Source organism: Salmo trutta, chromosome 1 (genome assembly GCF_901001165.1).
Source record: "Salmo trutta chromosome 1, fSalTru1.1, whole genome shotgun sequence".
NCBI classification, from domain to species: Eukaryota; Metazoa; Chordata; class Actinopteri; order Salmoniformes; family Salmonidae; genus Salmo; species Salmo trutta.
This window is the reverse complement of record NC_042957.1, coordinates 29947517-29975453: the sequence shown is the minus strand read 5'-3', so window position 1 is coordinate 29975453 and position 27937 is coordinate 29947517. Positions and strand designations below refer to the sequence as shown.

Below are 27937 nucleotides of genomic sequence, written 5' to 3'. Positions count from 1 at the left end.
AGATGTAGAAAAAAAAGATCAACATTTAATCAATTTTAAATTCAGGCTGTAACACAAAAACATGCAGAAAAAGTCAAGGGGTGTGAATACAAATGTAAAAAACATATCAAACATCCTTCCTCCCAATGAAGTTTCTATGTGAGAATTGCCAGAAAAATCTGAGATATCCCCCCCAAAAAATTGCACACATATTGAGCCAGTGTGTTTGAGCCCACTAAGTCAGCTTGCTGACTCCTGTTTGCTTATTCTGACTGCTAGGCAGACAGTGTGTTGCCTTGGCCCCTCAGTGAAGCCTGGCTCCCACTATGGCTTATGCTATTGTACCACAAACGCAATGTCCTCTATTCTCACTCTTCCCATGTAATGACGTCTGTAGAGGACAGGTCTTGAGAATGAGAGAGAAAAGAGGAGGAGAAGAGAGGGAGAAAATGAAGAACATGAAGAACAGAATGAGAGGGAGGCACAGTGTGAGAAAAGAGGGGGAGTAGAGAGAGAAGTGGTGTGGAGCTGGCAAGGGGTTAAGTGCGATGGGTTGGGAGGAGGAGGAGAGGGGGGGTGGGGGTTATCATGTGAGAGGTTCTGCCTGTGTTTGCTGTCCTCCAGGACGCCCTTTCCCCCAACTCTCTCCTCTCCACAGGACCATTCTCATGGCTCCCCAGCCAGAGACTCCCAGGGAGCGGGGCCGTCCGTCAGTGACTTAAGCTGCCCCTCCACCCAAATCACAGAGGCCTTTTTGTGACAGGGGCCCACGCCTGTCACTAGCATTCGCTCCCCTCGGACACGGTGCAGCGGCAGCCCACTGAGGTCGTCCCCGGAGCATGGATCAGGTGACGTTCCCACTGCAGCTCACTCCACGGCTTGCTGCGCTCCCTGCACGAACAACAGCAATGTCTCTGGAGACACACTTGCTTTCTCCCACAACACACTCTCTCTTTCTCTCGCTTTTTGAAAAACAGACACACATGCAAGCAGACAGAGACTGGCTTAAACATAAACATAAACACACACACACACACACACACACACACACACACACACACACACACACACACACACACACACACAAGCTCCTTTTCTAAATGAGAAAATAGAAAGTATATTTAGAAAATCTCCTCATCAAAAAGTATATTTTTATTGGAATCTGTGTCTCCAGCCATCCAGATCCTTAACATGTCTGGGAATCTTTCAAAAATGTTTTTCATCTGCCTCTGAATGACAGTAAATGTAGCCAAATTAACTAAATCAGAGACCCCGCTATCTTGATTGACTTCCTATCTATTACGTTTTTTTCTGGCTTCTTATTCTGTGACATTCTCCCATGTTCATGTGAATGGGTAGTGGCGAGGCGGCCAGGCGCTATCTTAGGGTAAGCCCTTTGAGCCAGGACCCTGGGGGACAAATGGGACGGGTAATGCCATCCCCATGGGCACCCAACCAGAACCAGACCCTCCCTGTACATGAGAACACTGCTCCTTCTCCCTGTAGTGTAGGCTATCAGAATACCTTACTGTCTGATGGTTATTACAGTACATGGCCATCAGAGGAGGCTGGTGGGAGGAGCTATAGGAGGACTGGCTCATTGTAATGGCTGGAATGGAATAAATGGAACCCCCCCAGTAGAGCAATGTTTTCATGTCCTTGCCTCATGGGGAGCAAAGAGGCTATGAGATGCCCTTTAGTCCAGATGATCATTTATTAGATACAGCTGCCCTCTCACATCTCCCATCTGCATTAGTTCCACAGCCGACCGACCTATAGATACAGTAGCTGCACACCGTAGCATTGCTGGAATCCAGGCCAGCAGCACACAAACACCCATGTAGAATGACTAGACTAGGCCATGGTATTACTACTGTACTCTTCACACCAATGACACTGAACTGTACTACACCAACCCAATGCCCCAACCAGGCCTCTGTCAGGCCTCCAGGTATTCATGGACACATTGGCCCTATGGTGAAAAGCATGCATGTCCCATTCACATATGCTGACTCATGGTGTTCCATGCCATTTTGAACGTTTCATAACTTCGCTTGGCACTACATCACTGTTGCCCGTTGCCATGGCACTCGGGCTGAGGCTGGGGCCTGGGGCCGGAGCAGCACAATGGCCCTCTAAGTGAGCACGCTCAGAGCCCTTCCCGCTGTTGTGCAGGGTGATCCCCTCGGCTGATACCAGGCGACCCCTCCACCTTCTCTCACCGCTATCAAGATCTGGAAGCGTTTCCACGGCACTTCGGTTCCCACATGGCTTTGACACACACTTCCTCTGTTCCAATGAGACCTACGCCCCTACAGCCACAGCATACAGCCACAACATACACAGCATACAGCCACAGGCCAGGCCAGGGAAATGGGGGAATGCCAACCTGACCAGCAGAAAAGGTTACATGTTGCAGTACATTTGGGTACATGTCTATGCTATGGCAAATGGCAGAGGAATTGCCCAAGACATTGCTCTGAGAGAGACTGACTGTCAAGAAGGTCCATAGATTTGTGTTTGCAATTAGTGCAAGAGACAAATCATTAATGAGAGACTAGAGAAAATGAAGCTGTAATCCTATTCATTAGTTTTAGAAAATGTCCCTTGATATTGGAAATGGTTTTGTTGTGGAGTTTCAATTCTCATTTCCCATACTAGCAGATTGATTCCTTGTGTGGGTGAGTGGCTGATAGAAGAAACACAATTTGAATGGATCTGAAAGAAATGGTTTGGAGAATCTTGAAAGGAGCATGGTCTTGTGGGTGAGGGAGAGACAGAGAGAATAACATAATATATATATGTTTCATTGATGTTGCTTGTTTTGATCTGAAAAAGTATTTCAAAGTGCTACAATAGAGAAATTAAGACATTAATTTTGCCTATCAAAATGTCAGTGTTGCAATCAAATCTCTAAACATTAAAGTAACTGTCCAACAAAAATCTAATTTTTTAAAACCTCATATTCTTGTTGCTCATACCCAAATAATGTTAATGACTCGTTATTTACTTGTAGTTGTGGCCAAAGCATAAATTAGAGAAAAACCACTCAGTCAAACAAACCCTTTCAAAAAATGCTTGAAATTTGCTTTGATGATGACATCATTCTCTTTGGCCGAGACAAGCCCGTGTGTGATTGGTCCAACAGCTTTTACATTTTTTTTCAAATTCTCCAGTGGGGAGGATCCTTCTTGAGACTTGGGAGACATGGTCTCAGGAGGGCACACATAAAAGGAAAATAGAGCTCTTTGGCCAAGCACATATCAAAATCCACAAAGAAATGGTTAATTGGCAACAAAATCAGTCTCCGGACTTGAAACCCATTGAAGACATGTGGTTTGAATTGGAAAGGGCAGTCCATAATCGAGGGATATCAAGGATCTGGAAGGATTCTGTATGGAGGAAAAGTCTAAGATCCCTCCCAGTATGTTTTGCAACTCGTAAAACATAGACACAACTCCAGAGTGCACAGTCCACTGCACCAAGGTCTGCACCCTCGTCAGCCAGCGCCTCGACTAGCAATAGTTAAGGCGACTCTCACTCCAATTGTGGAGCCACAACCGGTTGCTGCCATGGGGCCTGTTCTGGTTGCCGTTGCGGAGTCGTCCTAGTGGGGATCCTCTGCTAGTCGAGGCAGACACTCGGGTTCGACTGTCTGCTGCCCTGGAACTACAAAGTCTCCACCTGCCTCTCCCGCTCCTGACCTGGAGCCCAATCCAGCAGTGAATGCTTCGCCTGCTCCTAAGATGGAGCCACAGCCTGCAGCTACTGCAGATGTCAAGTACAGCCAGGACATTGGGGCCTCTCCACCCCTGCCTGCCAGCACCGTGCGAGTTCCAGCCCCGAGGGTCCTGCTACCTCCAGGGCTTTCAGACCTCGCCTCAGGGGACCCGCCAGACATCACCCCGGGTGACCCAGCAGAAGTCCCCCTGATGTTTCCCCTGACCTAGATGTCCAGTTCCCTGCCACCACGACAAGGTCACAGTTCCTTTCCTTCCTGGTAGGGTCAGAGCTCCCTTCCTTCCCGGTAGGGTCAGAGTTCCCTTCCTTCCTGGTAAAGTCCGTGTTTGAATTTCCTGGCTACCTGGAAGGTGTAGTGTCCAGCCTTTGAGTGTCCTGCCCCTCAAGTAGGTCCAGTGTATCTTGCCCCCGCGGCCTTCAGCCTCCTGCCCTACTAGGTCACAAGTAACCTGCGCTAGGCCCTCAGTCCCTAGCACCAGGTCCTCAGTTGTTCTAGCTGTTCTAGGTCCACAGTCTCCTAGTATCCCCTAAGTTTGCTGCTCCGACAGGCACTAGGTATCCTACCAAGCTAGGCCACACTTTTTCTTTGCCATCAGGTTTGCAGTCTCCTGCCGTACACGGATCGCAGCCCCCTGCCTTATTGGGTATGCTGCTTCCTATCCTGCCGGACTTAGAGCTCCCTGCCAAGTTAGGTCCTAAATTAGTTGCCCCGTTTGCAGGTCTGCAGCCTCCTGCTAGGCCACAAGTTACCTGTGTTAGGTTCTCAGTACTTAGCCTTTTTTGGCTCTCAGTCCCTAGCACTTGGTCCTCAATCTCCAGTTGTACTAGGTCTGCTGTCTCCAGCACCGGTCGACCTTCAGTCCCTAGCCCAGGTGGGTCATCAAGCTCCTGCCCACCTAGGCTCAGAGTTACCTGTTCCTCCAGTAGGTCCGGGGCTCCACCGCTCTCCTAACTCTCAGTCATTGCCCCTGTCAGGTCCAGAGTCAATTTCCTGTCAGGTCCAGAATTATTTTTCCTGTCAGGCCCAAGTTAACAGCACTAGGCTCCCAGTCTTCAGCCATCCTAGGTGTGCTGTCCCCCAGCCGCCAGGTTCTCTGCCCCACTAGGCCTGCAGCTTCTGCCCTCAGTTGGTCAGCAGCCCCCAGCCTCAGTAGGCAAGCAGTCAGCTCCCTTAGTGTTACACGGCAAACCTCCTGCCCTAGTTCTAGGCCCTTGGCCTCCTGTCCTGCTAGGCTCTGAGTTATCTGCTCCTCTAAGTCTGCAGTCCATGCCCCTAGCCAGTTCGCAGCCCCCAGCCTCAGCCAGTCATCAGTCCTAGGGCCAGGCAGCTTGAGTCACACTCTTCTGTCTTACTTGGCTACAAGCCTCCAGCCTTAGTAGTACGTTCTGCCCTGTCAAGTCCCATGCCCTGTCAGTTTACTACCCTGATAGGCCCTCAGCCCCCTGACCTGGGTCACCCACCGTTCCCTGATATGGGAGGCCTGCTGTCACCTGTTCTGGAGGGGCGCCCACCTCCTGCACTGGAAGACCCTCCGGCACTCACACCTAGGGAACCACCTGATTTGTCTCTGGGGCCCAGCCGGCCCCCGCAAGATGCTGTGTCAGCTGGACTTTGTAGGAACCCCACCAAGTCATAGCTTAAGATCCAAGCCTCCCCAGCTTACAGAGCCCTGTCTACCCCAGCACAGGGGTTACCACCAGAAAAAAAGGTAATCTCCTTCAGTTATGACAGGAGAGCCACCCACAGCCGTGGCCAGTGTGCCTCACCACCCCACTGGGGTAAACATGCCACTCCCTTCAGCTTCAGCTGTGGTCAGGAGACTACATTTAGTCCCTTGCACCCCACTCAGCGCCCATTGGTGGGCCCCAGTGGCCCTACAGCCGTGCCGTAGAGACATTTACCACACCCGTGGCCCTGCATAGGGCGGCTAGATGCTGTGCCCTTTGACCGTGTACCTTCCTCACAGGGCGGGCAATTACAGCACCCTTGTCTTTGGTGGTGACCAAGTGTTCAAAAAGGTATTGAAAACAGCGGTTGTTTGGAAATTAAATAATGAGACAGAGTCATTTATGCGAGCCACCAGTCTTGTTCAGCACATTGCAATACACATGGGTATATCAAGCACACCGGTAAAAACACTGGTGTTGGGAGTATTTAACATTTACCAACTGATCTTACACCAATAACATCTTCCCTTTTATAAAATAGGACAGGAGCTGTCAATTCACTAACAAAACAAACCCAGTAAGACATTTTGATAGTCTTTTCACTTTTCCATTTTTGTTTCTTATTTTAAATATATATATTTTTTTCTGTCTGTCAACAAACCATAATAGAAAACCTACAGATTAAATATTTTACGTGGCTGGTCAGCCGCCCATAGCGTGAAAAGACGGGGCTTTTCTGTGAGGACTGCGGGATCATGCACATGTGTGTCACCTGACTGTCTGAGGGGAGTATTAATGGGCAATGGAGCGTCCATCCTGTGTTCCCTGGCTTTTCGCCCAGTGCCTCAGGCAACCCCTATAACCATCAGGGTTCTGAGTATGTGCTGGCTCAGCAATCCAAAGGTCAACCCTGTTCCGACAATACAGTGATCCCTTCACTTCGACCAAATAGGAGTGTGGTCCGACTTTCTGCACACAGGATCTGAGTCTCCAGAGGCCCGTCCAGTCCCTTCATCTGCACCGCTTCACCCAACCCTGAGCTCAGGTAAATCCTTTGCTGATTTGTCATTGATAAACTTGGACACCTGTCTTCTGTGATGAAGCTTTTCCAGCATGTCTGTCACCACACAGAGCTCCAGGAGAGTGTTGGCTACTGGCAGAGCTGCTTTTAAGCGCCGTGCCATGAGGCGCTGGGCCGGGCTGCTATTCATGCCTTCCATTGGGATATTGCGCCACTGCAGGACTGTTTTCAAGGCATCCTTTCACTCTCGCAGAGATTTTTTGCATTGGGTGTTGTGGCGATGAGGTGACGTGCTCAAATTCCCATTCTGCAGCAAATTTACAGAACTCAAAGCAGGATTATTGGGATCCATTATCTGAGATTACCCAATCTGGATGTCCATGGTGGGCAAACTGAGCCTTGCAGCGATTGATCATTGTCTCTGCTGTGAGGTCGGGGAGGAGGTAAATCTCGTAGAAGTCTGAGTAATGATCGACAAACAGAAGAAATGATTTGCCACTGTGCTGAAAGAGATCTATCTGACAGGGGTGCATTGGTAGCTCGTGGGACATCATTGTCTCGCTCTGTTGCTCAATGGTGTATTAATTGCAGATTGTGCATTTACTGACATAGTTTTTTATATCACTCTGTATACCTAGCCAATACAGTGTGTCACGTGCTTGTCTGTAACGGGCCTCACCTCCAACGTGACTTGAGTGCACACACGCCAACATCTTAGGGTGCAGGGACCAGGGAATAACGACTCTCTGACCCTTGAATATTACCTAATTTTGAACACTGAGCTCCTCTTTGACTGGCCAATATTCTCTGACGGCTAGAGCAGTTTCTTCCTTGCAGTCGGGCCAGCCCATCAGAATCACAGACCTCAATGCCTGAAGGTGCTCGTCCCCGTATGTGTGCTGTCTGATTTGTACAAGGCACTGGTTCGTAACATTGAGGTAGTCAGCCTGGTGGATGTGTTCAACATCCACTTGCTCTGTTCGTAAGCTGCACATTGTGTATTGTTCATTCATGGAGCGTGTATGTGTGCCTGATGCAGAAGCACTCCTGAGCGTGTCACTCACATACATCTCCAGCCCTGGATTATATACCGCCTTGAGGTTGTAGCTTTGTATAGCCAGTAGCATGCTCTACAGGCGTTTCGGGGCGTTCAGGAGAGGCTTGCTGAATACAGCAATAAGAGGCTTGTGATCTGTCTCTGCGTTAATGTTGTCGCGCCCGTACAGGTAGTGGTGGAAGCGTTGGCATGCAAACACAATGCTGAGGCACTCCTTCTCTATCTGGGCATAGTTCTGCTCTTTGAGTGAGTGTCCTAGAGGCGAAAATGCCACGGGCTGGCCCTCCACCATGAGGCAACAACCCAGTCCATATTGGCTCACGTCACTGAATCGTGACAGGTTTTGACACCAGCAGCTTGTGCCGTTTCCGCTGATACACCTCTGGAGCCAAGGAGACTTCAATCACCTTTTCCTGCCCCAGGGTGTCCAAAAGGTGGTCATGTCGCTGCTGGGCTCGTCGAGCTTGCACTGCAGGAAGGCATTTCTGGTGTTCACGAGCATGAAGACTCTTGTAGAGCTTGTAGAGAACATCCTCCAACGTGGGCATAATGTAATGTGAACGTCGCAGAGACCGGTTGAGTGTTTAGGATAAATGCGTTTCCGTAGCTTGTCTGGTTTCTTGACGATAACCATATTACTTATCCAGTCTGTAGGCTCGGTGACGGATGTGATGTGGCCATCTACTTCGTATTTGTCAAGCTGAGTTTTCGCAGCTGCTTTCATGGCCACTGGTACATTGCGGGGTGCACACTGGACAGGCTGGATTGCTACGTCCAACTCAAAGTGGACTTCGCCGGGAACTGACTCGACTGGTGTGTTGAAGACCTCATGGTATTTGCTCAGCAGTGTCTCTTTGCTCAGGGGCCCAGCCTGGACTTTTGTCTATAGTGTTAAGGTCTGCTGGGATGGTGAAGTTAATAAGCCCGAGGCTTTTGCATGTGGACCCTGACAGTAATGGCTGTTGACTAGTCTCAACTATTTCAAACTCAAGGGTGTGTTTCTGGCAACGCACAACACACTCTGTCACAAACAGGCCTAAAGTGATCATCAACTGGCCTGAATAGCTGGCATTGCTTGTAGAGAGACAAACCACTTTTTTCCTTTGGCCCTCACTGCCCCTATGCACTCACTAGCATATACATCATTTTCAATGCTGTTGTTCTGTCCGTCTGTGTTTGTTTCAATTGAGTGCACTTTACCCTCCTTTCTCTTGCTTTTCATGCAGACCCTCGCAAAGTGATTAGCTGTACCACAGGATTTGCACATTTTCCCATAGGCTGGGCAGTGTTCTTTTCCACATCCATGAGAAATGCCACACTATCTGCACGTATTGGGGCTGTCTATTGCAGAGTTGGCTGTAATATTAGCATTAGCTGTGCAAAGCGGATTTTCTTTACTGGCTGCCTGAATGTAGCATTGACATTGTCCATATGCTGCCTTTCTAGCTCCATGGACCTTATCCGTACATCAGTAAGCTCTGCTGCACGGCATGTCTCCACTGCCAAGACCAGTCTCAGGTCACGTTCTCTCAGCAAACGTCTGCGCTTGCCCTCACCATCTATACCGAGCACTATCTTATCTCTGATCAGTACATTTTTTTTAAAAGCACAATATTCACATGTAGTTGCCTTTTCCCTTAGCCTGGTGACGAAGCTGTCAACGGACTCCCCGTCCTCCTGTTTGCAACAGCAGAAAACATAACGCTCGTGGATAACCATCTTTGCTCGCTTAAAGTAATGTTCAAGAGCATCAAGAATAGCTTTTGCTGTTACCTTGCTGAGCTGCTGTTAGGTTCAGGTTGTGTTTGTGTACGTGTCGGCATTCAGCTGTCATTATAGTTCTCAAAGTGACAGCTACTATATCATCATCCTTTTCCAGAAGTCCCGTGGCTAGTGCATAGTCCTCCCATTCACCTCTGAACGTATCCCAGTTCATGCTCCAAACTCTGCTGAGCTTCATTACGGTGGGAGGGGAAATGTTCACTGCGATGTCTATCCGATGCTAACAACACTGAAGCTAACTGCTAAATAGCAAACTTACTGTAGCTAAGGTTAATTCCTGTTAAAGGAAGCATTTTACACCCAATAACTTTGACCCCTAAATTTGAGACAAAATATTATTACTTGTTAATACAATCTCTACCTCTGAGCAATCATATTAGTATAAAATAAAAATGAACAACCAATATAGCTCAGGATTTGAGTGATTTATTTTATACAGTAATTTTTGCTCATCTTCATCAGGTGTGTCAATAATTTCAGACCCCACTGTAGGTAGCAGCACTGGCTAGCTAGCTAGCTAGCTAACAACAACAATATCAGGAATATAGTGACAAATGACTCACGCTTGTAAAATAATCTGTCTGCATTTATTGCTGTTAAAGTAAAGTGCCCTAGTAGTTCCATCATGCGCCTCCATATCCTGACCGACTCCATACTATTTGACTTGACAGGCTTGGGAAGTCTGCCCCAGTGCTCCCACATGAGAGCTAATTTGAACATCCAAGTGTATGCACGTCTAATTGACTGAACTATCAAAGTCAGCTGTTTTTGACATGCATATATCCAAAGTATTTCTAACAAGCCAAGCAGGGTCACAGAGAAAAGCAGCTTTTTAACATCCTTCATTCTAATTTTTTTGGAACAACATCTATTTAATTAGTATTCTAATACATTTTAGGTAATATTTCATAAAAAATCTGGAACACTAGACAGATATTTTACGAGATAAAAAATGTCTGCCAACAAAAAACATTTGAAGTTAACACAACAAACACTGGTAAAAAATGAAGGGAATTGACAAAGAGAAAGAGGGAGGGGCGCAGTCAGTGTCATAGGAATACATCCGTATTAGAGAGTGAGAGAAAGCTCACAGAAAAACGGAGCTCGCTGCTCATGCCAATGATTTAGTGCTATCATTCATCAGGCGAGAGAGGGCAGGCGAGAGGGGGTGGTGGGTGTCTGAGGGGGATGTAGAGACTTGACATGGAGCTTGAATACGTAATGTGGTCCTGCATGGCTCAGTTGGTAGAGCATGGTACTTGGACTGCCAGGGTTGTAGGTTTGATTCCCAGGACCACCAATACGTAAAATGTATGCACGCATGACTATAAGTCGCTTTGGATAAAAGTGTCTGCTAAATGGCATACAGTGAGCTCCAAAAGTACTGGGACAGAGACACATTTTATTGTTGTTTTGGCTCTGTATTCCAAACAATGCAATGACTATGAGGTTAAATGCAGACGGTCAGCTTTAATTTGAGGGTATTTTCATCCATATCAGGTGAACCATTTAGAAATCACAGCACTTTTTGTACATAGTCCCCCCATTCTAGGGGACCAAAAGTATTTAATTACAAGTTCACTTACATGTGTATTAAAGTAGTATAAAGTTAAGTATTTCATAGAACTGACTACATCAAGCTTGTGACTACAAATTTGTTGGATGCATTTGTTGTTTGTTTTGGTTGTGTTTCAGATTATTCTGTGCTCAATAGAAATGAATGGTAAGGGCGCCATGTACAAAACGTAATTTAGAAATGGTTCACCTGATATGGATGAAAATACCCTCAAATTAAAGTTGACAGTCTGCACTTTAACCTCATAGTCATTGTATCATATCAAATCCAAAGTGCTGGAGTACAGAGCCAAAACAACAACACAAATGTCACTATCCCAATACTTTTGGAGCTCACTGTATATTATTATAATAAATAAAGTGCTGTCGGAAACGGTGATGGGGCTGAGCAGGCAGGCAGGTTGGGAAGTCATGCCGCTAGGCTGCCGGTGCCGGGTGCACGGGGCGGCGAGCGAGCAAGGAAGCGGCGGGTGCTGAGAGCCAAGGGGGAAAGGCTGCATCTGGCCTCTAATGAGCCTTTCAGGACCAGCGACGTTCTCATCAGCTCTGTTTGTTTTCACAGGCTGCTCCGTGTTGACTCACACATTGTTTTCCTTGGTCGGTCTCACCATCATTCTCAGGCTCTGGGCCCTTTTATTTATTAAGTGACTGCCCTTTTTTCTCGTCTGGGGCGGCGTGGACGGGCCGGGTTCTAAATATAACATATTTTCCTTCTCTCCTTCACTGCGACCATGCAGGGCCCCTGGCTCACAGCGGCCGGCAAAGCAGCACAGCACAGAGGGGAGCTGGGGGCCGTTTCCCATTGCTTTAACCTCCCCCTGGCTCTCCTCCAATGAGAGCAACGCCGACAGGATATAGTACACACACACTTCCTCCATGTTTTGTTTGTGTGTGTGTGTGTGTGTTTGTGTGAGAGATAGAGAGTTTGGCTTCCACAATATAGACAATGCATCATACTGTAATTCTTCTGTTATAAAGAAGACAGCTGATTTACTGTATTTTTGAGAACTATCATACTAAAGATCAGTATTCCTTCCATGAGGATAAATCTTCATATTATTTTGAATTAATATTTTTAAACCAGCAATCCATAAAATAATATTTATACTGAAGTGTTACAAATCAGAGGTGTGGACTCGAGTCACAAATATGATGACTTGCAACTCGACTTTGACTTTAACACCAATGACTCGTGACTTGAGCCAATGACTTGGACTTGAGCCTTTTGGCTCGACCTGACTTGATACCCTCCCCAAGCCCAAATATAAAAAATTATGCTATTAAAAAATGTGTGCAGTGCATCAACTCTTCATTTAACGGATTACAGTTTGAATCGGACAGCAGCCAATCAAATTGTGCCAGCTGAGAAAAAGTTGTGCATGGTAGTGCAGAGGAACGTCAGCGAGTGAATTCAGATGGAGCCCTTGGAAAGATGATACCCAAAATTATTATTTTTGGATATAAAGACGGAAAACAGATTGCAACTTGCAAAACATGCAGGAAGAAAATTACAGACGGAGGCGCAACAATTTCCAACTTTGTTCGACATTTGAAGCTGCACAAAGAATGGTAAGTCGTGGCTAATATAGCCGACAGCTATAAAATGTATAACTTTGCTAGTGTAACATGTAGGCTGACGTAACGTTAAATCAATGAGCCTCCACACAGTCAGTCAGTGCAGGAACGTGATCATTGCACCCAAGATTGCCTAAATCCTGCCTGATGTTACTGCTGTTCCTAAAACCATTGACATACGTTAGCCTACTGTAACCACACACAGAGAGTGTGTGTGTGTGTGTGTGTTAAGGTTGGGCGATTGTGTACAAGCCTACATCGCCCGATTGTGCCCCATAGCGATCCTCGACAGTTGATGAAAAATATAAAATGGTATTACATTTGGTGAAGAGCACATTATGACTTTAGGACTCGAAACTCAAAGTTTAGTACTTGAGACTTGCCTTGATACTTGTCAGTCTTGACTTGAGACTTGACTTGAGACTTGACTCGGATTTGCCTGTCTTGACTTGGGACCTGACTTGGGACTTGAGTGCTAAGACTTGAGACTTACAAAACAATGACTTGGTCCCACCTCTGTTACAAATCATACACATGTATTTTGGAGGGACTGCATGTCAACTTATTAAATAAAGCTTAATGCTTTTCCTAATATGGTATAATTATGACACCCACTTATATCTCCATGCCTGCTTCCTATCATAGCAAGCATTGCTGAGATTACTGCAGTATACCTGGTTACTATATGTCATCAGTGGTCCTTTATCATACAGTTACAATGAACGTCAGGTCCATTATCATCAACAGTTAGCTTCTGAGCAGAGCAAATATAGACAGTTACAGACTAAGACTGTGAACTATCACCTGGCACATAACTCGAATTCTTGAAATATCTTTATGCTAATCCAAATGTGACTATCATGTACTTAGCGACCCTGTCTTTCTTTGATGTCCCCACAGGGTTTTTAAATAGCAAGTTGGTGGAGTTATGATCGTTATGTAAGGGGGATTTTCCCACTTCCATTTGATCTCTTATTTAATGAAATAAAAGGTGGTTACACCCACAGACTGTGAAACGATAACGTATACAGCAGTGCACCCAAATGAAAAGCTTTGTTATCAATTAAGATAAGTCTTGATCATTTTAATGACCTAATTTAGGTGAATTCAAAGGAAAAGCTGGAGCACGTAGACACACTGACAACTACGTTTTCACAAATATTGTAGAGATGCTTATCTGGAAGACTTTCTCATGACCTTTAAATAGCATGTATGGTTTTATGTTCAGTATAATTAACATATTGACAGTGATGACTTGCAACAGTCATTTCCTGTACTAATTCTGACACAAGATGGTTGTCTTTCTGGAAGGTTCTCCCATCTCCACAGAGGAACTTTAGAGCTCTGTCAGAGTGACCATCAGGTTCTTGGTCATCACGTTGACCAAGGCCCTTCTCCCTCGATTGAAACTATTAAATGATCCAGTTTGGTAAAACTCCTGCTTCCAACACCGTTGTCACCTCAGCAGTGGATATTAACTGGGGTCATCTATTTAGCAAGGTTTGAAAAAATATCTAGCCTGTGACTTGTGATCTTTAAATCGTGCTTTTGGTGGACATGTTATGACTTTCACTGCCATAACTCCTGAGCAGTGATCCTGAAATGCTAACGCTAGTTGTTTTGTTTTTGTGGCTCACGGCAGGAGCTCCTTTTGATGGTGACAGATGGAACGCCACAACAGTTTGAAAAGATGAAAGTTGTCCCTGCGACCCTATAATAGACCCTGAATACCCATTCAGGTTGTCTGCACAGGGGGCTCCGGCGCTGTTCCACACTTTGTTATCGAAGGCTGCTGTTCAAATGTGAGAGAGAGACTTCAGACGTTGTCTGATTCAAAGGTTGCGGTCGCCGGCAGCAGCGGCCCATTGGGCACACACCATCACATGCTCGTAGGCTAAATCGTCATGACCTGAGATTTCACCCGCCCTGACATCCAGCTCCTTTTCCCAGGCTACTCTGACTGACTGGCAGTCCAGTCCCAGCTCTAATACCCAAAGTCCCCACACTGAGTCCCCCTTCTTTTTTCCAATCTCTCAAATGTTACCCAACCAGCTTTGTTCTTTTAAAACTACAAAAAGAGCAAGAGAAAACAGTACAAGCAGATAGATTAGCCTGTTACGCAACGGGGCCGGTGGCAGTAGCCAGCCAGCCAGTCAGCCAGCTAGGCAGGCCGTGGGTACGTACGGCAGACAGTGGCGCTCTGTGTGTGCAGCCTGGGAGGAGGCATGGTGGCAAGGGCTCTCTCTCAGCGACCCAGAGGGCTGGCACTGTGCTGGGAACAGGGTGATCTGGCGGGGATGGAGCCGTGGGAGCAGAAGCCTCCTGGCGCTATGCTCGGCTCCCTCTCTGTCCCTTTATCTGAGACGCAGAGCTGAGAAGTGGGTCACCCACGGCCAACAGAGGTAGAGTTAGTTACAGACAGGCCAGCCTATGTTTTTACGTACCTTTGTGAGGGTTTTTTGGCCCTCAGAGTTGAACATCAACATTCAGGTGTAAAGTTTTATACAGTACACATCATCAAATAATTAGCATTTTGTATCAATTTCAAAATGGATAAATCCTCTGAAATTAAAGAACACTGGATATGCTTAGAGAGACATGAGAATATTAAAACAACACATCAACAACAAAAGTCACAGTCATTTTGAAACGGCTGTAAACAGAACATCCATCACACTGTACTGAAATGCCACAAACAGACTCCGTAAATCCTTTTGTTCTGAGGCCCATTGGTGTGATGGTGTTGGGGTGGGTGTTGCTCCCTCCGAGGTATTCAGTGGCACAGGCACAGCCCACTGTGACGCATCGCACCCCACAGAGCAGCTGAAAGGGCTGCCTCGTAAGACCAAACGCAGGGTTAAATGTCCTGTCACACCGCCAATAAATCTAAAAACAATCACTCTCCCCATTCAGTTACCAGTGAATAACAACTCCTAACGACGCCTGGATAGAAACAACAACTTGTTTTCAGTTTCTGATGGATGATTATACATGTCTATACTCCTTCTTGGAAAATACAGGGTTAAAAAAAGATATACAGTGTATCTGGAAAGTATTCAGACACCTTGACTTTTACCACATTTTGTTACATTACAGCCTTATTCTAAAATTGCTTAAAAATAAATAAAAATAAACATCAATCTACACACAATACCCCATAATGACAAAGCTAAAACCAGTTTTTAAAAATGTTTGCCAGTTTATAAAAAAAATAAAAACACAAATATCTTATTTAAAATAAGTATTCACACCCTTTGCTATGAGACTCGAAATTGAGCTCAGGTGCATCCTGTTTCCATTGATCACCCTTGAGATGTTTCTACAACTTGATTGGAGTCCACCTGTGGTAAATTCAATTGATTGGACATGATTTGGAAAGGATCACACCTGTCTATATAAGGTCCACAGTTGACAGTGCATGTCAGAGCAAAAACCAAGCAATGAGGTCGAAGGAATTGTCCATAGAGGTCCGAGACAGGATTGTGCCGAGGCACAGATCTTGGGAAGGGTACCAAAACATTTCTGCATCATTGAAGGTCCCCAAGAACACCTCCATCATTCTTCAGTTGAAGAAGTTTGGAACCACCAAGACTCTTCATAGAGCTGACCGCTCGGCCAAACTGAGCATTCGGGGGAGAGGGGTCTTGGTCAGGGAGGTAACCAAGAACCCGATGGTCACTCTGACAGCGCTCCAAGAGTTCTTCTGTGGAGATGGGAGAACCTTCCAGAAGGACAACCATCTCTGCAGCACTCTACCAATCAGGCCTTCATGGTAGAGTGGCCAGATGGGAGCCAATCCTCATTAAAAGGCACATGATTTTGCCAAAAGGCACCTAAAGACTCTCAGACCATGAGAAACAAGATTATCTGATGAAACCAAGATTGAACTCTGGCCTGAATGCCAAGTATCACATCTGGAGGAAACCTGGCACCATCCCTACGGTGAAGCATGGTGGTGGCAGCATCATGCTGTGGCTACTGGGAGACTAGTCAGGATTGAGGGAAAGATGAACGGAGCTAAGTACAGAGAGATCCTTCATGAAAACCTGCTTCAGAGTGCTCAGGACCTCAGACTGGGGCGAAGGTTCACCTTCAACAGGACAACAACCCTAAGCACACAGCCAAGACAACGCAGGAGTGGCTTCGGGAATGTCCTTGAGTGGCCCAGCCAGCGCCCAGACTTGAACCCGATCGAACATCTCTGGAGAGACCTGAAAATAGCTGCGCAGCGACACTCCCCATCCAACCTGACAGAGCTTGAGAGGATCTGGAGAGAAGAACGGAAGAAACTCCCTAAATATAGTTGTGCCAAGCTTGTAGCGTCATACCTAAGAAGACTTGAGGCTGTAATCGCTGCCAAAGCTGCTTCGACAAAGTACTGAGTAAAGGCTCTGAATACTAATGTAAATGTTACATTTCAGTTTTTTTTTTATAAATGTACAAAACAATTCTAAAAACCAGTTTTTGCTTTGTCATTATGGGGTATTGTGTGTAGATGGATGTGGGGAAAAAACGATTTAATCCATTTTAGAATAAGGCTGTAATATAACAAAATGTGGAAAAAGTCAAGGGGTCTGAATACTTTCCGAATGCACTGTACGTATCTGTTATCATAACTTTTTGATAACAAATCTATCCTCATTTGCCAACAATGTATTCTCAAATGCATAAATACAACATTTTATGGACATTGCAAGTTCCACCTCCCTCCTCTTTTCGTAAGTGAACTAAGCTGTGCTTTGGGCCTCCTCAATGAGCCTAACATACTCAGCCTCTCAAAGTCTCTAAATCAAAGGAGAGGAGCCATGAATTACAATGTCCCTTTCTTCCTCCTCTCCCAGAGAAGAGAGGAAAGCCATGTGTGAGCCCCCAGTCAGTCCTCTTCTCCTCTCCTCTCCCAGAAAAATACAGATTTCCCCGTCTTTCCCTGTGAACTCTGTTTATGACCGGCCCGAGGTCGCTCACTTCAAGGCAGTGCTTTGCTCTTTTGAGGTGCAGTGAGCAGTGTTGCTGGGTCTCATGTTTCACCTGCCCTGGCCCTAACCTCTCCCCATTCACATGGCCTGCAGGGACACAACCCTCCTCTGTCTGACAGACTCTCCACACAAAGAACTGACAAGGCAGTGCAAGTGATGCTATTTGCCACCATGGTTTTCCACAGCAGCGTTGTTGTTGCTGGTCGCTGACTGGAAGGAAGCTGCGCTCTGGCAAACAGCATGTTCTGACACCCAGAAAGAGCAGTTTGGGGATTCCAGGGCCTGGGATGTATTACCTGTTGCCGAGGTAACCCAAGCAAAAAGGATGCACGCTACTTTATTGAATTCTTCGTGAGGCCCTCCTGGCCAGAAGTCTTGTCTATAGCCTGTTAGTCAGGCATATCTAAGTATGCTTAACATGCCAAATATCACATCAATAGATCAAGACCAGACACAACCTGCATTTCTGACATTCTCTGGTTTAATCAACCTTTAATACCACCTTTAGGTGGTGAGAAGAGAAAATAATTAAATAAACACAAATGTAAAATATAAGTTGATCCAATTGGTACTGAAATTCATCACAAAATAAAATGAATAAATGCCACGATCATAAACTAAATCAAATAGGAAAAAGATTTGTGAAACTCTGAAGTGTGTTACTAATTGTGTCTTCTCCCTGAGTTTAGGGGCCTGCTCTTTACTATGTCACTCAACAACAGTGGCTGGATCAGTAAGCAGTGATATAGATAGCAGAGTAGCCAGCCAGGGAGGAGGACATGGGGGATACAATAATAGCCTGGTGCAGAGAGCAAGTCCTCGGTGGTCTTCAACACGCCCAGCTGAGTGATGCTCGCTCGGAAGACCACACGCGTGCGCTCTTCATAGACATCCCCCCCGCACGCCAAACGCAAGGCGGTACGGCATTCTCACGAGAAACTAGTCTGCTGTGTCCCAACGTCCAGACAGCCTCTATGTCACCACCACTCTCACCGAGAGGATTCTCAGAGAGCTAACCAGAGATCTGCAAAATCCCCCAAAAGATTTCCCAGACCATTATTAGTGTCAGGTCCTAAATTTAGAGCCACTAGGGTCAAACTGAGGAGTCAAAGGTTAGGAGGATGTCTTAAAAGCCCCAAACCGTAACACAGCCAAAAAGCTCAAAATAGAGGATGGGACAACGCATTAAGAGATAAGCAGTCTGTAGCTAGCCTAGCTGTCCCTCTGGTCAACTGGCTGGGTCTATTTTCTATCCCACAGAGTAGAGAATGGATGGGAGGAAGGAAATCCTTGTTTCCTGTAAATAAAGGGAGGAGTGCAGCAGCTATCATTGTTTTGACAACATGATCAGCGTGGATGTTGTTCTTGTCTGACAGTCGTCAAATTTACCTGTGAAGGTAGTCTTTCCCTACATACCCTGGGGTCAATTGGAAACATTCACCCTTGCTTTATGAGATTCTTAGCAAAACTCTTGGCAGATGTACGGCTTCTTGACTAACAGGAATGCAGGCAATGTTTGAATGATTTCACTGAGAAGGGTTTTGTCTGACCTGGGAACTTGTTCCATCTTGAAGATGAAACCACACTCAGGGGGAACAAATGGCACTCTGTCAGCAGCTTAGAAATCCAACGGTAATGACTCAGAAAGGTGAACAAAATAACTTTTGAAGCATTATTTCTCAGGCTCATCGACCCATTCCGATGTTGGGAACAATTACAGATATGAGCTGACTATAGTCTATCATTTCAAACATAGTCATTGCTATGCAAGAGAAACAGAGTTGTCTGATACGTCAATTACTGCTGCTCTACAATCCACATAAAAGCTGACGTTGACGGGTCACATCATCCATTAAACCCATTTGACCCTCAGTCGTGCCCCAGAGAGAGCCCCTTCCAGGCTGGGTCTGTATTGTCTACCATGCCCCCATATAGAGTGTCTGCCTGGAGGAAACCGTGTGGGGAGGAAGTGTGGTGGCACAGGTAAATGAGGAAATGAGACTGTCCGTGTCTCCCTGACAGGACACACACACCCTGGATATAGCATTACAACCCAGAAGGGAGGAAAAGACCCATATCCTTTGCCATCATCATGATGAAATATAGGCTCACAGCTGCTTGGTTGTAAAGATCCTGAGAGGCACAACTTAGGGATGGCGACATTTTGTGGGGTATTCTTTGTCCAAGTGTCGTGGGTTAAATATTTGGCAACAATTTTGAACACAAAAATCACAATATCCCAACAGATATCTCACCTGTCTCCCCCCTCTCTCTTTGTAGCTCTGATATGTAATGTCTTGATGTTTGGTTTGGAATAAGAAGCCAGTGATGTAATGTGACTGGAATCCTAATGTTCCTGTAACAGACACATTGTATGCCTCATCATACGTGCCAAGGCCACAACTTCTAAAGACACAGGGGAAACAAATTTAACAGCTACAGAAGGACAGTGAAAATACTCTACACTTTGTAAATATTTGGAAATTATGAACACACTATCGGTAATTTCTACAAAATGAATCTGACTCTATCAAACAGATAATTCCTTTAGAAACTTTGTTTCTCATGCGCTTAGTTATTACACATTTGGGGAAACTATGTGTATAGGTCAGATGTCATAATGCAAAGTTAAAGGCATTTTTCTAACATGAGAGAGATTCCTGATATATTGTTTAGAAGATTCATTTCCTGGGCATTAAGCCAAACTTAATGGGCCAGTGTAGTCAAAAACATGATTTTTCTGTGTTTTATATATATTTCCACATTATGTGAAATTGTGAAAATGATAATAATGCCCTTTTAGTGTAAGAGCTGTTTGAAAAGATGGAGTTTTGGCCTGCCTGATGACATCACCATGCGGTAAATTAGTTAATAGACCAATAAGAAAGAGAGTTTCAAACTTCTCTGCCAATAACAGCTAAGAATAAAATGTTGCTGAGAGAAAGAAAATCATATGAAGGTACTTAATTGTTACCCAGAAATTATTTGATATTGAGATAAAAACAGCTGCATAGAGTACCACCGTAGGAGTCATAATACCCATAAAACCTAGCGGGAAATTAATTACATTTCTAACATATAAAAAGCAGAATAACACATTTTTTAAATGTTAACAAAGTGGTTTTTATGAGCAATAGAATGCCCCCCCCCCCAAAGGATACATTACAATTGGACTCTTTTACGCTGTAAATTGAAGGTGTGGAGGTGTCATAATACCCATAAAACGTATGGCTGTCAAACGGAAATTATTCCAATCGTTTTTCCCATTTGGGATTTTAGAAACACTTCAAATAAGGGCTGTGTTTCGTCTAGGTTTACCCTGGCAGGACGTTTTGAGAACCGTGTAAATCTCTCTAGCACAATAGCAATATATTTGTATTTACCCCACAAAAACGAAATGCTAATTAGCTGCTAATGTGGCTATCATAAAGAACTACAAGTGCCATGATGATCTGGACGAGACTGCCGAAGCGAGGCAAAGGTAAGAATCTCTGGATTGAGCTAAATGTAGCAATTAATAAATTGGCTACATTTCTTTAAATTGACAATTCTGTTAACTGTCTTGAGAACATTTTAAATTGACACAATACCTGTTAGCAAAGGTGTCAGCTAGAGATGATGTGCAGGAGCTTGCAGGGATTTGTAGTTTTGCATGATGTCTACTTTGATGTTAATTAGCATTTTCGAATCTCAGAGTAAATAGAGACGAATATTATGAATAAAGTCACCTTGTTCGAGAGAAATTTACATGGTTATAGAAATGTCACGCCAGGGTAAGCCTACACGAATCACAGCCCTTATTTTAAGTGCTTCTAAAATCCCCTATAGGAAAAATGAATAGTGGAAAAACGATTGGAAGCATTTCCTTGTTTGACAGCCATACGTTTTATGGGTATTATGACACCTCCACCATGGGGCTCTATTGGACCTTCAATTTACAGCTTAAAATAGTCAAATTGTAATGTATCATATGGGGGGCATTATATTGCTCATAAAAATCACTTTGTTATCATTTAAAAAACGTTATTATTATTATTATTTTCACCTTTATTTAACCAGGTAAGCTAGTTGAGAACAAGTTCTCATTTACAACTGCGACCTGGCCAAGATAAAGCAAAGCAGTGCGACAGAAACAACAACACAGAGTTACACATGGAATAAACAAGCGTACAGTCAATAACACAATAGAAAAAAAAGTCTATATACAGTGTGTGCAAATGGCATGATGCATTATGCCTTTTATGTGTTAGAAATCTAATTAATTTTCAAATAAACAATCTATACATAATGTCAACTTGTATACTAGGCTTAATAAGACACCAGTTCTGCCAGTGCTGGGTTCATGGTTTGTGCATTGCCTTGTTTATGATGCCATCTATTGGCAAAATTTGAGCATTGCACACATTTCTGGCCATGCTTTTATTTACTACCGGTTCGACAAGATACAAATGGCCGCCTCCATAAACTCCGACAGCATGAAAAATATGTTGCAATTTATGAAACTTATTGGGCAACTGAAAGTAAGCCATTAATTACGTTAAGGTTTATTTAACGACACTATTCATGTGATAAAGCACAATTTCAACCCATGTTTGTTTACATGACGTCAATGAATAGTATTATTTACCCTACCTTTTTTTATGGCTGCTTTTTGTCAACAATTTCTTTACCTCCATCCTGCAGCGCGTGCCACGGACGGGCTGGGTGTACAGGAACGTGAAACAGCCGGAGAGTGTGTCTGACCACATGTACAGAATGTCCATGATGGCTCTGACGATAGCAGATCACAACGTCAATAAAGACAGGTAAAGTTGGTCTGTACACTAGATCATGTTCAAACTTCAAACATCGCAGCTGTAATATTATTTGTTATAAACGTTGCATTACTTTCTTTGACTTTTTCATGCTTAATTACTAGGTAAGGCTTACAATGAAGTATTATATTTGATTCAGGTCTTTATGGAATCATTTTTGTAATGAATTACCTACATTTCTCTCGTAGGTGCATGAAGTTGGCCTTGGTTCATGACATGGCAGAATGCATTGTGGGTGATATTACACCAGCAGACAACGTCAGTAAAGCAGAGAAACACAAAAGGGAAGAGGTAGGTTATTCTTACAAACCTTCCATGGTGTCAAAATGTAGGATATTGTAGATTTGTAAATTCCTCAGAAATATCAGCCAATGACAATCTGTCCTTTCTCAGGAAGCAATGAGGCACCTCACTGGTCTTCTCCAGGAGGGCTTGAGGAAAGAGATCTATGAACTCTGGGAGGTCAGTCACAGCTGTTTTCCACTTTGCTACATCACCTTTATGTGCCTGTAGTATGTGTTTGTTTCTTCTCATCTCTCCAATCAACCAGCGGTTAAATTGGTCATTTGAGGTGGTGGAGCGCTATCCCTCCACATCCCTAATGCTAGCCTCAACCCAAATCCTACCCCTACCTTCATGTCCACACCCCAGCGTAACCCTAGAACCTAAAACGGTTCTTCGGCTGTCACCATAGGCGAACCCTTTGAAGAACCATTTTTGGTTCGAGGTAGAACCGTTTTGGGTTCCATGTAGAACCCTTTACACAGAGAGTTCTATATGGAACCCAAAACGGTTCTACCAGGAACCAAAAAGGGTTCTCCAATGGGGACAGCTGAAGAACCCTTTTGGAACCCTTTTCTCTAAGTGTAGTATCAACCATAACGCTATACCTTCATGTCCAGACCCCGGCTCAACCCTAACCCTAGCCTCAACCACAACCCTTACGCTAATCTCGTTCCCAGACACTTCTGCGCAAATAGTCTGGTGGACTAACACATCAAACTTGGCCTTCGTTATCATTAGTAAATACAGAGAGCCATGAGAATCTCCCGGTACATAGGCATTGGCGCAATCATCTCCCACAACTCTTCCTTGTACATGTCTTGTGCACCTCAGTTTACATTCCGCCTTGGAGACTTGTGATTCACTAAAATTAAATGATGACCAACATTTTTCTCAGTAGGTCACGCCCACAGAATTCTATCGTCACTCCCACTAAGGCCGTTGAATTGTTGATAACCCAGGCTTATAAGCGCAATAGCCTGGGGACAAGGTTACCCTAACCTTAAAGTGGAACTGACAGCATGTTAGCAACATGCAATCATATTTTTGGGGGTTTTGTTAAAAAAAATATATATATATATATTTTACCCCTTTTTTCTCCCCAATTTCGTGATATCCAATTGCAATCCAATAACGATCTTGTCTCATCACTGCAACTCCCCAACGTGCTCTGGAGAGGCGAAGGTCGAGTCATGTGTCCTCCGATACATGATCCGCCAAACCGTGCTTCTTAACACCCGCCCGCTTAACCCGGAAGCCAGCCACACCAATGTGTCGGAGGAAACACCGTACAACTGATGACCGAAGTCAGCCTGCAGGTGCCCAGCCCGGCACAAGGAGTCGCTAGAGCGTGATCAGCCAAGTAAAGCCCCACCGACCAAATCCTCCCCTAACCCAGACGACGCTGGGCCAATTGTGTGCCGCCCTATGGGACTTCCGGTTACGGCCGGTTGAAACAGCCTGGGAACGAACACAGGTTTGTAGTGACGCCTCAAGCACTGAGATGCAGTGCCTTAGACCGCTGCGCTACTCGGGAGGCCCATCAACATGAAATCTTATTAAAATGTGTTCATATACACCCCCAGGAAAAATATTACTCTTTTTCTTATCTTTTTTTTCTGACAAGCGAGCACTTAGATATGGTCATTTCCACATTTTCATAAATTCTTAGAAAGGGAAAGGGGGTGGATACCTAGTCAGTTGTCCAACTGAATGTATTCAACTGAAATGTGTCTTCCGCATTTAACCCAGCCCCTCTGATTCAGAGAGGTGCGGGGGGGCTGCCTTAATTGACATCCACGTCTTCGGAGCCCGGGGAACAGTGGGTTGACTGCCTTGCTCAGGGGCAGAACGACAGATTTTTACCTTGTCAGCTCAATGTTTGGAAATGACGTATACGAAGACATTTGTCAAAATTCTATAGCAATAAATATACAGTGAGGGGAAAAAAGTATTTGATCCCCTGCTGATTTTGTACGTTTGCCCACTGACAAAGAAATTATCCGTCTATAATTTTAATGGTAGGTTTATTTGAAAAGTGAGAGACAGAATAACAACAAAAAAATCCAGAAAAACGCATGTCAAAAATGTTATAAATTGATTTGCATTTTAATGAGGGAAATAAGTACTTGACCCCCTCTGCAAAACATGACTTAGTACTTGGTGGCAAAACCCTTGTTGGCAATCACAATGGCAGTCAAGCACCCAAGCTAACTGGCTAAAGTTAGCTGGCTTGCTAACTACTTCCAGACACAAATGAGAAAACACCTCTGTGACCATTTACTCGCCCTAGCAGAGCTGGTTAGGCTGTTTACATGTTATCAAGAGCGTTCGTGACTGTTACCTTTTTTGCCTACTTTTTACTGACACCGGTCATATTCAGTTGGTGTTGCGCGTTTGTAAATTCATCAGTTATTCTGGCACACTCAGATGAGAGTGATCTGAAATTGGATTAGATGGCCAGAGTGAATTTACGAACGCAAGAGAAATGCTAACTAGATAACAGTCGTTCAAGTTCAGCATAGCTAGCTAGCAAAGCGATTCACATTTTTTGCTAGCTAACCAAATGACACCCAAAAAAATATATGAGGGGGAAAAGTCAGTTACTCACTCACTCCTCCAAACACATGACTTGATCATTGTCCTTGCTAGTTTGATTTTAGTAAAATTCCCAGCAGTTGAAACTGAAACAGTGCTTCCCGAATGGGTGGAGGCAGCAAAAAATGTACTACGTTAGGCCAGCTGTGATTTACAACCTGATAGCAATATTTTTTGGACTACTAAGAAATGTATTGGTGAATTATATAAATCAAAAAACATGAGCTGGCGCACACCCAGAAACATTAGTTTGTGTGGAGATGCTGACTAATGGCGAATAAACTATAAACTATCAAAATAAAGAAAGTCGCACACTGAATATATAAACTCCCAGCAATTAAATGGGTATTTACCAACGTTTCGGCATCAGTGATGCCACAGTGATGCCGAAACGTTGGTAAATACCCATTCAATTGCTGGGAGTTTATATATTCAGTGTGCGACTTTATTTTGATAGTTTATGAATTATATTAATCATGCATTGAACTGCATCAATCTATTCTGACAACAATGCCTTAGTGTCCGTCATGGAATTTTGAGTAAAATAGAGCCTATTTGTAAAACCTCTTATAAACTTGGTTTTGTAGCATAAACCCGGGAATTTGATATATTTGAATGATATTATGATTGTCTGTTTGTTTCATATCTGCAAAGTAGTTAAAACGCTGTCAGTTCCACTTTAACCCTAGCTTCATGTCCACAACCTGGCTGATACCATTCCACTTATTCCGCACCAGCTATTAACGTGAATCCGTCCTCCCCAATTCAGATGCTTGCCTAACCCTAGCTTCCATAACCCTTACCCTAATTGGCATAATCCGAACCTTGGTTTATCCTACTTTTATGATTCTACTTTTTATCCTACTTTTCTCTTTAACTGAAGGTGCAGGAGCGCAGCTCCGGGTAGCTCCAGCTCAATTAAACCACTGCTCAAACCCCTCCCACACTGTGTGTCCCCAGGAGTACGAGAGCCAGACGAGCGCTGAGGCTAAGCTGGTGAAAGAGTTTGACCTGCTAGAGATGATTCTGCAGGCCCATGAGTACGAGGAGCTGGAGGGGAAACCAGGCAGGCTACAGGAGTTCTTTGATTCCACACAAGGTAGTTACTATCTCTCATTTAACCTGGTAGTTAGGGCTGATGATCCGCTCTATGGGCTATATAAAGGTGGTGTAATTATCATTTCTTTTAATCTCCATCCACCTCAGGCCGATTCCACCACCCAGAGGTAATCCAGTTTGTGAAGAATCTAAATGAAGAGAGAGCTGGTCACTTGGCAGCTGGAGGCGATGGGTCGTCTGGGAGCTCAGAGTCCAAGAAACCAAGAACAGACTCCTCCTGACTTCAACATTTCCACTGAATGATGCTACACTTAGCTTGTGTCAATGACGTTGCAGTAGCCACTGTTCTAACTGATCCTCACTAGAATGTTGTCATGGAAACCTGGTTCTGGTTGGTGAGTTGTGAAATAATTTAGCAAAAGATGGGCTATCCTTGAAAACAAATGTGTGCCCTGTTTTACTCCCAAAGTGCTAATTTTATTTTACATAGATGGACAAGACTTTGAAAGTAATTTGTTTATAATGAACGTTTCTGGATGTGCACATACATCGCCTGTACAATTCCTGTGATGCATCAGAAGATGCACCTATATTTTTTTGTTTTGAGTTGTTTGACCTCTTAAGCTGTGATGCTTCATTAAAACAATTGGTTATAACTATTACTTATGACTACAACATTATTTCTTTGAGAGAATTCCCATAGGCCTACATGTTCTAATCAATAGAAACTGCAAATACCTTGGGCTCTATTTTACCGAACCTATCGCAATGGTCAGTCTAGACACTGGGTGGTTTTATGCACCTCTAAAGCATGGCTAAAATAATGTAGGCCTGCCTGCAATACATAGATACACTATATATACAAAAGTGTGTGGACATCCCTTGAAATTTGTGGATTTGGCTATTTCAGCCACAACCGTTGCTGACAGGTGTATAACATTGATCACACAGCCATGCAATCTCCATAGGATAACAGTGGCAGTAGAATGGCCTTACTGAAGAGCTCAGTGACTTTCAACGTGGCACCGTCAATGGATGCCACCTTTCCAAACAAGTCAGTTTGTCAAATTTCTGCCCTGCTAGAGCTGCCCCGGTCAACTGTAAGTGCTGTTATTGTGAAGTGGAAACATCTAGGAGCAACAACGGCTCAGCCGCGAAGTGGTAAGCCACACAAGCTCACAGAACGGGACCGGCAAGTGCTGAAGCGCGTAGTGCATAAAAAATCGTCTCTACTCGGTTGCAACACTCACTACCGAGTTCCAAACTGCCTGGAAGCAACGTCAGCACAAGAACTGTTCTAATTACATTTTATTAGTCACATGCACCGAATACAACAGGTGAAATGCTTACTTACAAGCCCCTAACCAACAATGCAGTTTAAAAAAAATATGAATAAGAAATAAAAGGAACAAGTAATTAAAGAGCAGCAGTAAAATAACAATAGCGAGACTATATACAGGGGCTAACGGTACAGAGTCAGTGTGCGGGGGCACCAGTTAGTTATTAAAGTGACTATGCATAGATGATAACAGAGAGTAGCATCGGAATCAAAAGAGGGGGTGGGCAATGCAAATAGCCTGGGTAGCCATTTGATTAGATGTTGGTGGAGTAGAGGACCTTGTGCATTTCAGGTAAAATAATAACCTAATGTTTGTATCCCAGGACAAATTAGCTAGCAACAGCAAACTAGCTAAATAGGACAAATTAGCTAGCAAGTGCAAGCTAACTAGCTAAATTGCCATAAATGTTTAATGCTTTTTGACCTGTCCCCAAATTAATGTTATTGGTTCAGAGTTTGTTTTGATATTTT

The 27937-nt window shown here is 44.5% G+C and overlaps 1 protein-coding gene across 1 annotated transcript; it reads left to right on the top strand.

Moving 5' to 3' along the window:
• Positions 1-21777: 21777 nt before the first annotated feature.
• Positions 21778-26789, top strand: hddc2 (HD domain containing 2). The gene is made up of 6 exons (XM_029752435.1): positions 21778-21894; positions 22058-22179; positions 22377-22479; positions 22582-22650; positions 26029-26167; positions 26275-26789. The coding sequence occupies exons 1-6, from the start codon at positions 21823-21825 to the stop codon at positions 26406-26408; spliced, it is 639 nt and encodes a 212-aa protein (XP_029608295.1). The 5' UTR covers positions 21778-21822; the 3' UTR covers positions 26409-26789.
• The last annotated feature ends 1148 nt before the right edge of the window (positions 26790-27937 follow it).